General features: G+C 37.7%; 1 protein-coding gene across 3 annotated transcripts in view; it reads right to left on the bottom strand.

The window, feature by feature from the left end:
* Nucleotides 1–278: 278 nt before the first annotated feature.
* Nucleotides 279–14,883, bottom strand: part of znf385a (zinc finger protein 385A) — a 73,605-nt gene continuing 59,000 nt past the window's right edge. For all 3 annotated transcript variants that reach the window (XM_052594705.1, XM_052594706.1, XM_052594707.1), the window contains 4 exons: nucleotides 7,245–7,574; nucleotides 4,133–4,317; nucleotides 3,913–4,005; nucleotides 279–3,829 (listed from right to left, as the gene is read on the bottom strand). In XM_052594705.1, coding sequence (XP_052450665.1) covers nucleotides 3,602–3,829; nucleotides 3,913–4,005; nucleotides 4,133–4,317; nucleotides 7,245–7,574 — 836 coding nt within the window. In that variant the 3' untranslated portion in view covers nucleotides 279–3,601. The remainder of the gene's footprint in view (nucleotides 3,830–3,912; nucleotides 4,006–4,132; nucleotides 4,318–7,244; nucleotides 7,575–14,883) is intronic.

The following is a 14,883-nucleotide window of genomic DNA, read 5'->3' as shown; positions in this document are numbered from 1 at the left end:
ATTTGCTGGCTAATTTTTTTTTTTTTTTTTTTTTTTTTTTTTTTTTTTTTAATTTGCAGGTTGTTCTGTAAATATGTTTACATTTCTTATAATATATATAATTATTCTGACAATCACAACTGTTTTTTTCTTCAGTGAAAATTACATTTCAATTAATTTTTTTTTTACACAGTGTACAGTCTTGATGTTTTAAATAATTTGAAAGAGTCTACATTTTAACCTTTAAATCTAATTATAACAGTTCATAAAAACAACTATGAAAAAAGAAGCATGAGACATGAGTTTTAATATTCTTTATTGATTTATTGACATTGATTTTTTCTTTTCTTCTTTTTTCCCAGTGGTAACTTCAAGAGCTCTGAGACCAAGTATTTCCATAATTTTCTGTTTTTGATTTAAATTACATCTATAATATTTTACTCACATATGCATCTATTGGTTTATTTCCTTATTGCAAATAAACAAGAGTAGCCAGTATGGGTTGAATATTGCTACGTTCCATCACACATACTGTTATCCCATTTGACAGCTCAATTCAAAAATAAATTTATTGGCAAGATGAGGTTTGACCGAAGCTTCTCCATCCGCGTCCACTCCTGGAGAGGCCTGGGGTGGAATAAGGCTTAGGCTAAAATAGACTTCACCAACTAACATTACACCTGCCCTGAAAAGTTGAATAAATCTACCAAAGACAATTCTGTACAGTGATGACAATATTCTGATTACAGGATGAATGTGATCTTTACAGACGGATGGGACTAATGAGTGTGTCTGGAGCCTGTGGAGTGTATTAGTTGTGATGGCTTTATCACCTCATATGGTTTTAATGGGGCACTGGACACCTGGTTTCAAACTACAGCATGTGTCAGGGCGCATAGTGTTACGCCAAAATGCTTATCTGAAATCAGCGGAAAACACTTTCCACTGATTGTTTTAATGGTTTAGTTTGGGATAGAAACAGCTGATTGCAAATGTGCAATTCAAAGGAATGGGTCACCACAAAACAATTGCTCATTTTATACTCAACCTTGTGTAGTTACAAACCCATGTACTGTTTTTTTTTTTCTCTCCACAGAACACAAAAATATATGTTTTTCAAAGAATCAATATATGCTTGGTCTGGGAATGTATTTTTTTAAATCTAAAAATTATTCAGAAAATTATTCTGAAATTAGAGTAAAACTACATTTTGTTTAGGTAGCAATATTGCTTTGGTAACATCCTAATCATCCTGTAAAGTAACTGTATGAAAACTATATAATATATATAATATATATTAAATTATGCAAGTTTTAACAAAAGATGAAAAAAATGCAAATGCACTCTCTGACACTAGGTGGCGCTTCTCACCAAAAATAATTTGCGCTGATGGTGTGAAGTTTGCGAGTATGAATTAAATCATTATTTCTTCAAAATAATTCACACAAGAGTGAAAGATCACTTGACATAAATATCTCCTCCTGTTGAAAAAGGTCTGAAACGACTTGAGGTTGAGTAAATAATAACAAAAGTAAAATTTTTTGGTGAAATATCCCTTAAGCCATATTCTGTCAGGTTTCCCAGAACTGGATTCTATCCGTACACACACAACACTATACGATTCACACTGACGCTGAAACTAAAGCACCCATAATAGTGCCTCGGTAACTAATGAAAAACGGAGGTAACGTTCCATCAAAGCACGATGGTGGATGCTAACTGCAGTTAGCATGAAGTAATGGCATTATCATGACGTTTCCCACACAATACAAACAAAAAAGTGAACTAAGCTACATACTGTACGCATAGGCTATGGCTGACTACACATTGTTTGCGTTCAGATACTGTATACCCTGTCCCCCACTCAGAGATGAGAAGAAACCCTTTAATATGAAGGGCCCGTCCCTGTGGGTGGCCCTTTCTTGCTTTAAACGGCCAGCTTTTGTACTAAAAAGGCTAGTTTATCTCTGTGGAAGAATGTGGAGGCCTTTTAGCAGCAGTTCTTTTTTTACAACAAATGACAATTGCTTATTGCATTGCAATATCTAAACAACAGTAAGACATTGTCGCTCTTTGCTTATCAGTGAACTGTCGCATATCTCCACCAATACGACAGGCCCTAGTTTGATGTTTATGCTTATTTTACTTTACTTCCTCCAAACACGATTTCCCACCCGAGTGCAGGTTTTCATTCTTCCTTAGAAAAATATTCGTTTTTTTCTTTTGCTCAATTAATGTTTTGTTTTTCACAACAATATTTGTCTAACGAAACAGTGTGCTATGAAAACGAACCAAAAAACCAACATCAAAACAATGAATTTATCATAATAAAAGAACAAAAATAATATGCATTGCATGGCTTTAGATTCAAGACAGGAAGTTCATACCAAAAAAAGGGGAGATTGCACAGTCGGGTCCTCCGTGACCTCCTCTCCGTCTTCTCTCTGTTCATTTTTCTAGACTCTCATGGGCTGACCTGTTATGTCAGTCCTTGCGGGATGGAGGCCGTCTCGTGAGACTGAATGTGGAAGTCGGACAGAAGTGGGGCCGTATTGCTTGGGGTTGCATAATGTCCACTGAACATACAGAGACAGAATGAACAGAGAAGCCTGTATGTACTGTAAGTCCAAGTGTGTGCTTAGGTTTGTTGCCTTTCTCTGAGAATCAAAATACCCGTCCATCTTATTTCAGCAGTTGCATCATCATCATCTACGTACATATTTCACTTCGGAATATGTTCGGAACTAAACTACGCTACACAATAGAATAAATAGACGTCTACTGATTTTCTAAGATCTAAGAAAGGGGTCTGGGGTTTTTAAGTCAACCGCTCCTAGCGCAAATGGATGTAAAAGCGACACAAAAGAAATCTTGAGTGTCTCTTCTGAATCCCTCTGTTTCCCTAAGGAGATGCGACTGTAGGAAGTCGGGCACCATCTAAGCTTTTCAATTTAAGCCAGAATTGGGAAAGTTTCAGCTTCCTTAGACCTTTCCCACAATCCCCTGCTCGGAGTCTTGACGTGGTGGAACTGCGACGGAGATTGGGGTGATTTCCTCTTGCAAAGATGCCGAAGCCAGAAAGGACAAATTGAATACAGCGAATACTACGAGAAGCATACTGATGGTTTCTGTAGGTTTCTCAAGGTGCATAGGGTTGAGGGTGCATTTATTCAGAGCAACATTTAACTGTAGTCTTTGTGTGTTTTGGGATGTCTAGAAACTGATTCCAGCAAGTATGGCTACCATGTGACTGCTGCTACCTCACAGTATGTGTATAAATAGAGGGAAGGTACAAGGACGTCAGATGCACTCTGCATACGATATTGCTCTATTCCAACAATCCCTGCATTCGTTTATTCACCCACCAACGAATAAATCACTCGATCCGAACAAACGGAGAAGAAGGAGGCGGTTGTGGGTGATGGAAAGAGGGTTGGAACGCCAGTCGCCCCCTCCTTTGTGGCTGCGCCCCCTTCTGCTTGGTTTGATGATTGACGTTATTGTTGATGGGCCGATTCTTGTCATTGCTGTGGTGTTTCACAATTTTTTCGTCTTCACAGTGTGCTTTTGGAGGTGAGGCTCCGGACTGGCTGTGATTGGCTAAGGGGGGGTGAGGGAGGAGTCAGTACGGCGAGAACAGGATCGGCCCGTGTGAGGTGCGTATGGGCCCCGGAGCTGGTCTCAAGATGGCGTGGCTGAGGGGTGGACCCTGCAGGAGGTGATGATGCGGATGGTGGCCGGGGGCTGCTGCGCGGAGAGCGAGCGGATTGGAGGAGGCCGCTGCTGCCATTGCCGCAGCAACGGCCAAAGGACTCGGCAGGAGGCCGGCGCCTAATGCTTTGGTGAGATCCTATAAGAAGAGAAAAATATTATGACCCAACGATATCATATTGTAATCTGCATGCATTTAAATTAGAATTGGTTGCCACTTACCGCAAGGTCAGCTCCCCTGTGCTTCTTGTGTCGGCTCAGGAGGGGGTTTGGCTTTCCTGCCACTCCGTCCCGGTGCCTTCGACTTGATATGTGCTGAAAACATATCAAACATACCAATTTTGAAACAATTTTTGCTCGATAAAAATATATAAAGTATGAAAACAGCTTGAAAGATTTTTAAAAGAAAAAAAAAATGACGAACACCTTGACCCTCGCTTACCTGTTTGAGCTGCAGTTCTGAGTTGACCCGCACGTTGCAGATCTCACAGTGGAAGGTGCGTTCCTGAGTATTGGGGTCCGTGGCCCCCCCTCCCTGCTCACCGCTGGGCTTCGGTCCCAAACGAGGGTATGCCTTTATGGGGCCCAGTCCGCTGCGGGCTTCCAGAATGGTTTTGTGTTTAGTGCCTGAGGAGTGAGGAGATATACAGATGTTGTTATAAATAAAATATAATTCATAAAAATTAGGGTTCAAAAGTTTGGAGTTATATATTGCTGTTTTTGAAGACTCATGCTCAGCAAAACTGCAATTATTTGAATGAGTATTTTTTTTCTGTAATTATAAAAATATATATATTATTACAATTTAAAATATCTTTTTTCTTTAATATTTTATTTCTGTGATGACAAAGCTGTATTTTTAGGAGACATTACTCCAGTCTTCAGCATCACATGATCCTTCAGAAATCTTTCTAATATACTGATTCAGTGATTAAGAAATATTTCTCATCAGCAATGTTGAAAACAGTCATGGTGCTTTATATTTACTATCTAAATTGTGTTTTTTCCATCAGATTTCTTTGATATATATATATAAAGTTGTAAAGAATAGCATATGTTTGAAACTGAAATATATTGTGACATTAAATAAATGTAAAAATGTAAATAAATATATAATATAATATAATAAATACAAAGAATATATGAGAAATAATAAAAATATCAACATAGATACTACTAATAAAATAAGAATATTATATTATGTTAATGATAAATGCATAACACTTAATTTAATATGAACTACAGGCAGTATTGCAATATCTGCTCATACCCACTAGAGGGCTCTAGAATCTTCTGCTTTGAATTTTCCTCAAATGCAACTGCTCATGCTAAGGATGAGTCTTATTTCTGTCCACATGTCTAATAGGCAGTCACGCCATTCTTTTGTTGGAATGCTTTGGACTTGGAAATCATATCTTTTTTTAAAATTTCTTTCAGGTTACATTATTGTACAGTACTGTTCATAAATGAAGAAGTATACTGCCTGGCTTTTAATTTCAAAACTTTCTTACAAAACCGAATTTCTTAAGTCTCAGTGATTCATTCAGTTTGGCTTTCCTCATTACAACGAAGCTTTTTAATTATCCATTTCCTGTGTTTGGAGCCATGCGACACATGGTTCTCCTTAAATGTTTCACAGTCATGTTCCTGGCTTCACAATGCCAATGATATGGACAAAAACACACAACGTCCACATTCTCGGGTTCCTAAGAACTAATGTCTTTGTTTTGTTCTTATTGGGAATGTTGAATTATTCTCCTGCCAAACCAAAAGCAGGCTTCATTAGCCCCCCCCCCCCCCCCCCCCCCCCCCCCCACGACTGACCTAAAGTTCAACTTAAGTTTGAGACGAGGCAAAAAAAGAAGCAGAAATGAACTTTGTGCTCTTCAACATTGCAACAATATTTAGACTTTAAATTTGTTACAGACAATGAGGGTTGCTAGTTTCACTGATTTGTAAATGTCGTCTGAGACTTAAACAGATATAATAGGAATTGACAGCTGTGTCTGAACATACAACAGCAGAAATATAGTAAGCTCATACTCTCCCTTCCCCTCCAGACTTATATCTGTTGTCTGCACAACATATGATTTGATTTTTTGGCTGTGGTTTAGAGAATTAATTTAGGGAATGGACTCTATTGATTCCAGGCTGATTAAAATTTGCCATTCCATTGGCAACAACACCCTGATATCATTCATAACTTATGTTGACTTTAAAACATGATCTTGTTCCAAGAGGAACGACTTCCATGTGGCTTCCATGTATCAAAGTGTGAATATGCGCGGTTTAATTTTCAGACCACATAAACAGTTGTCAAATACTTTATGTAAAGGCATTCATTTCTTCTGGCTCAGGGAAAAACAAACCATTTAATCAACAAGCTCAACATGAAAAATGTGTAATTAGATGGTATATAAACACTTAAACTATGACTGCAGTTTTCCCTGATAAATAAAAGAGGAGATCAATAATAAATAGAGTTGTGTGTGCCTTTGCAGCAAAGTCTTCTCTACATTCACCTTCTCATCAAACAGGGCTGTTTGTGTTGTGATACGAGCTGAATAATAGAACAGAACGAGATATATTCAAGCATTCGATATACCACGAGAAATCAAACACTGCCTAAAATACTACAAGCTGCACTGCGGTACAAAAGCTGATCTAATTCATTAGTTTTTTGTGCACACCTTTGAGGCAAACCGAGAGGACAAGCGGCGCTGTAAAGTTGTGTGTAAATCATGAGAGAGAGAAAGCTTCTAAAAACGCACGCTTTACAAGTTTAAAGAGGTTTTTCGGTGATGGACGTAATTGCTAGTGTTCCTCTGTGAGCTGTATTTGAGCAAGTATTGAAAAAGTGCTAAATTAAAGTAAAATCCAAATAAGGATTATAAATATTTCCCAGTTTGTCAGCAACTTTATTAGGAACAGAAACGTTTTATTCCAGCTGAATGATGAAGTCTGACATTTATTGCATTTTGAAAAACATGACAAACAACAATGTTCTTCACGTTTTGTGCTAAATAGTGTTATGAAATCTTTGATATGTTATGAACATATATTATATAGTTATATATTATTAATATATATTTGATATATTATGCTTTTTTATTTTACAGATATTTTAGTAAATAACAATAACACACACACACACACATACATTATAAGGTAATATAATAATAATAATAACAATAATTTCATATTTATTTATTTATTTATGGTTGGTTGGTTAATTTCCTTGCCACTGGCAAAAATGTTGTCCCCTAAGAGTAGAATTAACAGCGCAGAGAAACACTGTATAACCTCTGAATTTGCCTTTTTTGTTTGCAACAACATTGTGCATTTTAAAATCATAGTAGTGCAAAGTCACATGCACAGACTAGTGAGTCCCTCAAAGCAAAAAATACCCAGGGAGCATTTGTTATTATGTATAATCTATCCACCTCTAAGCGCTCATTGGAGACTCTTTTTCTCCAAATGATGGATGTTTTGTGTAATCAGTCAGCACAGTAAGTTATTCAGTTCAGATGAGCTGTCGTTAAATGAATGTTCACCTTTATTGTGGGCCTCCAACTGGGAGAGCGAATTGACGGCCACTTTGCACAGTGAGCAGTAAAGCAGCTTCTTGGCTTTGTCCTCTTCAGTCTCAGGGTTGCTGGGAGTGACTGATGGTGCCCCAGGGGCCCCGGTGCCAGCCTGCTCTGGGTTAGAAGAGCCGCAGCCGGGAGATGAGGAGCTGGCTGGAGGTGGTTGAGGGGTAGTGGGAGTGGGCAGAAGAGGACAGGCAGAAGGACTGGGGGATTCTGGAGTAGGGGGAGCAGAAATAGCCGTGGACCCTGGGGCGACCGTGGGTCCATTTAACTGTGGCGCTGGCCGCATCTCATCTGCAAAGCAAAGCAAACAACAAAATGGCATTTAAATGGACTATTTATGGAAGTTAATGGCCTCTGCTGTTTCATTTTTGAAAATAGCCAAGCTGCTGTGCAGGAATTCAAGAGCTTTCATGCCACAGAAATGTGTTTTCCTGTAAATCTCAAACCAGGCGTACCTCAAATACCTCGTATTAAAGTGAGCAACCCCAGCTTTTATAGACCACATAAAAACAAGTTTGCAAAAAACTAACTTCATAAAATAAAATTATATACATATGTTTGTGTGAGCCTTAACATATTGTTTAGTTTAATATGTCAAGTAAAATTGGAGATGCTTAGCAATACACATTTCAGAGAATTCAGGACTCAAAATAGCAGTCTTTGCAAATAACTTCTGTTGACATAGAGACGAAACAAAACCTGTGAAAACTGCTTTGGAAAAGGCTGTTTTGTGTACAAAAAAAGAATGTTTTTGAAAGAAGTCTCGCCAAAGCTGCATTTATTTGATCGAAACAGTAAAAACAGTAATACAATTTTAAACATTTTCAGCAGCCATTGCTCCAGTCTTCAGTGTCACATGATCCTTCAGAAATTAGTTTGATTTGCTGCTCAAGAAACATTTCTTAATATTATCAGTGTTGAAAACAGTCAGGCTGCTTAACTGTTTTTTTTTTTTTTAGGATTTTTGATGAATAGAAGGTTCAGCCTTTCAAAATAAAGGTATTAAATAAGAAAATCTGTCCATGTGTCACTGAAAATCAAACCAGTGACCCAGGCATTGCTAGAACCAATTACTTAACAGAGAAAAACTTGTTTTGTCATTCACCCTAATTTGGCTTCATACAAAAAAAAAAAAAAAAAAAAAAAAAACTTAAATTGGGGGGGTGTAACACAGTTCCAGCTGTCACCTTCAGTTTAAAAAATGGGTTATCGACTAAAAAAACAAACATCCAGCCTACAGATTATGGCTTTAGAAAGACTAGGAAAAAGTATCTCTTGAGGGGAAAGTAAGCAGTGACTTCACTCAATTGCCTTACAAAGACCATGTGTTGTTTTTGTCATTTTACAAACATTTAACCACAATCTCTTGCATAAACTCTTAGTCATTCCAATTCATTGTCCCTCCCTGCAGAAAACAAAGTGTTCAGATTTTATTCACCGTGGCATTTGAAGTTCAACAGCCTCTGCTGTGGTGGCAAATCCTAAATGGCAGGTGGATAAGAGCAGGTTAGAAGAAACTAGATCTCCGGTTTGACAAGAAACAGTCCTCTCTGAATACACTGGAAGTTTCCAGGCGGATTTCTCACTGTCTCTTGGTTTGTGGAGCAGATGAGAGTGTGCTGTGCTCTATATTTCTTTTGGGCTTGAGCTCCTGTCAGAGCCTCATAAAGATCATCTGGATCAAAGCATGGGGCGATGACATACTGCTCTTTTGGAAGATACAGGATGTTACTGAAAACCCTGTGACCCTTCAAAAAAACCACCAAATATAGACCAACAAATATAGACCAATAGCTATTATAGCATCATAATGGACGGACCAAACTATGTGGCTTGTACTTGCACAGGTTTGGTTTTGAATAGCCTGAACTTTTAACTCTAAGCTAGTATTCCCAAGCTCTTTTCAGAGCACACCCCATTCCCTTTCAGGCCCCCACCCTCCAACAAACAGACATACTCACACACTATGCGTGTGTGGTGAAAAAAATGTGGGTTTGGCCAAGTGCATGTGGTTTGTGTTAGCAGATCGTGGTTCAGGGGTGGAGGAGAGTGTGTAATGGGGGATTTCAAAATCCTCCATACTCTGGATGGTTGCCATCCACCACCATCATTGACATGCCCTCCGTGTTCGCGGCAAAGTGTGCCCGCCTGCCCTCCATTTATTCTTGCTCTGCATATTTGAAAGTGTGGTTACAAAACATGCACTCTCAGAGGACTCATATTTAATGCTTAATTTAACACACGCCTTCCTTCAACTGCTGAAGGAATCAGTAATCTGTAAACACTAGCTAGTAATAATGTAAATATTTTTAAGAAGGGTCCGAAAGAACCCCCAAATATTATGACTCTTATAATGCTTTAAAAGTGCAACCGTTGCAAACCAATTGAGGGTAGGGAATTATGGACATCACTTGGTATCTTTTTATTATGCTGATTTGCTGCTCAAGAAATAATTCTTATTATTATCAATGTTGAAGATAGTTTGTGCTGCTTAATATTTCTGTGGAAATCTTGATACTTTTTTCTTTGATTAGAACATAATTTACTTGAAACAGAAATCTTTTGTAACATTATAAATACTTGTATAAATATGCTAAATAACTTATATATATTCATTAATATAAAACATACACTCTTTTAAAATATTTTTAACTAAATTAGGCTGTCAGGATCTTGGTAAGGGAGGAACTCAGGTGCAGACAGGGATTCTCAAACAAAGGGTTTATTACAAAAAGGGGAAAACAAAACCCACGAGGGGGAAAACACGGAGCAAGGTAAAGACTAAATAACTAAAACAGGACTGGACTAACAAGATAAACAAGGACTCTAAATACTAACTATAAACAAACACTCACGGTAATACAAACACTTCTTTAAGGAACAATAACAGAGTGGAACAATCACAGGTACAAATCTCAATGACAATGAACCGACGCAAGACAGAGCACACTAGGAGATCTAAATAGGGGTACTAATCAAGACACGACAGGTGTTACAGATAGGACAATCAAGACACGACTAGGTTAACAAGGGGGGCGGGGCAAGGGAACGAGACAACACAAGCACATGGCCCAAAGACAAGGCCATGCGCTTGTACACAAAACAAGGGTCTGTCATGATCCTGCCTCAAGACTAGGAAAAATCAAGGACACGAGGGCAGGATCATGACATAGGCTCTATTTGATAAATTAATAAATATATAAAAATAACTAAATCACACTTTTTTCTGAAATTAATTGTGATCAATTTATTTGATGTAGAAACAGCATATAGTATATTTTAAACACTTATTTAATGGCATCTTTTTTAAGACTGAAGGTGAATATGACTGATACTAATACCAATACTACTAATGTCTCTTAGAATTTGTTGTTTTGTTTTGTTTTTGTTTTCACAAAAGCCCATTAGAATGTCATATTTACCTGTGCCCTTCAGCAAGTAAATACACAGAAATTGAAAACATTTATTAAACGATGAATTCTAAATTAAATATAGATTATTCCTTAAAGCTACAAAAGTTATTGATGTCCCCTTTTTTTTCTTTTGTTTTTTGATGAACTACGTCATAGCAACTGGGTTATTAGGTTTTTAGGCTGCTAATACTTTAAGAGCTGCCGCTGCTTAAAGCTGCAGTAGGTAACTTTTGTAAAAATATTTTTTTTTTTTTTACATATTTGTGAAACCTGTCATTATGTCCTGACAGTAGAATATGAGACAGATAATCGTGAAAAAATCAAGCTCCTCTGGCTCCTCCCAGTGGTCCTAATACCATTTACAGAAATTTGCCGCTCCCGGTAAGAAACAACCAATCAGAGCTTTTTTTGTGTTCAAAATTTACAAAATGTATATAATAAGCGAGTACACCATGAATCCATTTTCCAAACTGTGTTTTTAGCCTGTCATGAATCACTAGGGTGCACCTATAACAAGTGTTTATATCCATACTATTTTCGATTGCTTCGGGGATACCGCGGCGGAGTAACCCAGTACCTTTTTGATTCTTCATTGACATAAACAGAGAAGTAGAACTGGCTATGATGTTCTTCCGCAAGACGCAAGCAGTTCTGTTTATTAACCGCTAGAGCGTCAGAAGTTACCGACTGCAGCTTTAACGTGATGCAATCTGACAAGCATGCTCGCAGTTTCATTCACACTTTAATATGAATTGATACAGGATAAAGTGTGTATATTTGTGCATGCAATGAAGGCAACGCACTACGAGCACAGTATAACGTCTGACAGGACAGGAAAAAATTTTTTTACTGACATATGGCCTGATAACATTTGACCTCAGTTCACTTCTGTCCTGCTGAAGTCACCTGTACTGTTTCCATGCTCGTTTGACTAACACCTGGCACTGAGGCGAAGTGGAGAGCACATCTGAAAAGTCTCCTGTTTGATGTGCTCGTAAAGACATTCTGCATCTAAATAAACACAATTCTTGTCAAGAAAAAAAGAGACAGAAGCAGCAGTTGTGTGTGGGGTGGCCAATCTTAACTCTGCCTCTGCATTTAAATATTTTAATACCTTTAAACTACAAAAATGAATCACCTGCCTTAACACCTTAATTTTGACAGCACTATATAAAATATATACTCTTAAAATATGTATAAATTTATTTAGGGAATAGTTAAATGTTGAATTTATTTAATAAAATATAGATATTTTAAACCATCTGCTATTAGATTTTTTTTTTTTTTTAGTTTGAATGATTTAACTTTAAATATGTGCTCTTATGTGTTCTAATCCACGCAATATAACATTGTTATTATTTATATGAGCAGCAGGAACAGGATTTTTTTTCTTACATAATTGTAATTGATACAATTGGTGCAAAATAGGAGGTAAAGAGCAACCACAGCACAAAAACTAAAAATAACAAATTATTACAAATTCTAGTGGGCTGTCACTTAATTATAACACAACATGATGTATACTCGATGCTGAACAATTGGAAAACACTTCACCTGTATTAGTTTCATCAAGTGATTGGGACTAAATTTGCCATGACACAAAGGGTACAGTAAATGATGCCTGTGAATTCAATAGAATTATGATAGCTTAATTACAGGCTTCACATACAGAACCTGAACCCATGAGAACAATCTCTCAGTTTCCAGACAGTAAACTAAACCTGCTATTAATGCTCTCCGGTTTCACAGCATCCAACAGCTTTAGCGGAGAAGACAGTATTTGACGTGGTGAAGCAGGGGTCTGGTTGTGACCTGTGCAGGCGCATCAGATGTTCTTGGGGTCAGGTAGAAGAGAGGCTGGTCTTTACCCCACTTCTAACCTATCCATCATTAATGATTAATAAGCCCTGAAACAAGATGCCCCAATGAGCTGTGGGACTTATTAATTATGGAGTCGGGTGCATGCATTTGCCTCAGATCGCTGTTTCCCAGATGCATCTTCCATCCAACACAGCAGGCCTGTTTACCAAACGATCCATGTCGTCTTTTGTAGAGTCTGCATGTTAGAGTGGTGATTCTTCCACTGTAGCTCAATAGAACAAAGCTGTCGAAGATGGAGAAAGATCTAGCTGGAAATTGAATGGCACTTCAAGCTTATGCTGTGAAATATGGAGGCCCAGAAGAGTGTCGTGCAGCCTTCTGTCTCTATACAATCTCCAGATGTGTAGAAGACTGCTGGAGATGTATGGCTTCATTAAACAGTGTGACTGTGCAGAAGTGGATCTTGGGGTGACAAACAGAGTGCTAAAATGGTTCAATGCCAAAAGTGATGCGCATCCTGCCAAGTCTCCATGTTATTATGGGCTCTGTTAGTCGCATTCAAAACTTACAACAAATCCTCACTGGGATAAAAGTGTTCATACAACAGGAAACGTAAAAAAAAAAGTTCAATTTAAAGAATAAGCAAAAATCATATAATGAACCATTAAAGGTGCTGTAGGGAACTTTTGTAAAAAAAAATTATTTTTTACATATTTATTAAACCTGTCATTATGTCCTGACAGTAAAATATGAGACAGATAATCTGTGAAAAAAATCAAGCTCCTCTGGCTCCTCCCAGTGGTCCTATTGCCATTTGCAGAAACACCATCGCTCTCGGTAAAAAATAACCAATCAGAGCTGCGGTCCGTAACTTTGTTTGTGTTCAAAATGTAGAAAAATGTATATAATAAGCGAGTACACCATGAAACCATTTTCCAAACCGTGTTTTTGGCTAGTCCTGAATCACTAGGGTGCACCTATAATAAGTGTTTATATTCGGACTATTTCAGATTGCTTCGGTGGTACCGCGGCGGAGTAACCCAGTACCTTTGTGATTCTTCATAGACATAAACAGAGAGAAGTAGCTCCGGCTACGATGTTCTTCCGCAAGACGCAAGCAGTTCTGTTTATTAACCGCTAGAGCGTCAAAAGTTATTTACCGTAGCTTTAATTAAATTATTTGTAAAAGAGCTTAGATTGCATCTGAGCATAAACTATGTACATTGGTTGGGATAAAACATTTTTAGCTTGAATTTGAAATTAGGGAAGTTTACCTAAACAACTCTGTCATAAAATAAACCTAATCTGTGTTTATTTGATTAAAAAAAAGAAATATTATTACAATTTAAAAGAATGCTTTTCTATTTTAATGTTTTAAAAATGTAATATATTCCTCTGATGTCAAAGCTTTATTTTCAGCAGCAATGACTTTCTAATGTATAGAAAGTCAACAAAATATTTTTTTTTGTAAAATATTTTGTAACATTATGAAGGCTTTATTATAACTATAACAAATGCAACATGGATGAATAAAAGTTTAAATTTTCTTAAAAAAAAAAAAAAGAACCTTGAGGTGTATACAGTATATATATTTTGGGGGGTGAACTATCACTTTAAATTATCCCTGGTTCAGAAGACAGTCAAGGAAACATGCAGAAAGCAACTGAAACTCTATAGCCACTGTAAAGGTGACTACACAGGCCCTGAGTATTGTCTTTCTACCTTTGTGAAAATGCTGGCTCTAGTGATGCGTGAAACAAAATCATCAATAAATTACATCCCCAGCAGTTGAGGCCCAACACAGCCTAGTGTTTCTCATGAAGCGTGGGAATTCTACTCTTGAGCTTTCACATAAAAATACACACACACAGAGCACCCAGCAAGATGTGTAGACAAGTGAGATAAAGTAATTAGGCCCAAGCACCGAGCCCTGATGCATCCCCAATATCTAGTCACATGCTTTAAAGTTAATCTCCGGCTGCAGTGGAAGTAGAAAAAAAGATGAAGAGAAACACACCCAGTTCTAAACTTTTACAAAATGACTTTGCACTGTACAATCTCACCCAGACACACACACACGCAGGGATTACGATGTCCAGATGGAACTGCAGCTGTCAGGACCCTAGGGGTTGGCAGCTCAATGAAGGCTCTGTTGTGAAACTAGTATTATGGGAAGGCATCAAAACAAAGCAATTGTCGGGATATACAAATAAGCGAGCCACCGGCCTGCTAGGGGTCAGGGTCAAGGGAGTAATCTTTGGATGGAAAACGGCATTCTTTCATATGTATCTAGTTTCACATTTAGATCATGGCCGGTTTGTTTTGGCACTCTCCCGCTGGAATTCTTTCTAGGCCTAAGGACTGTA

The sequence above is a fragment of the Carassius gibelio genome, chromosome B23, assembly GCF_023724105.1.
Source record: "Carassius gibelio isolate Cgi1373 ecotype wild population from Czech Republic chromosome B23, carGib1.2-hapl.c, whole genome shotgun sequence".
Classification (NCBI taxonomy): domain Eukaryota; kingdom Metazoa; phylum Chordata; class Actinopteri; order Cypriniformes; family Cyprinidae; genus Carassius; species Carassius gibelio.
Note: the sequence above shows the minus strand (reverse complement) of the source record. Positions and strands in the feature narration are given on the sequence as shown.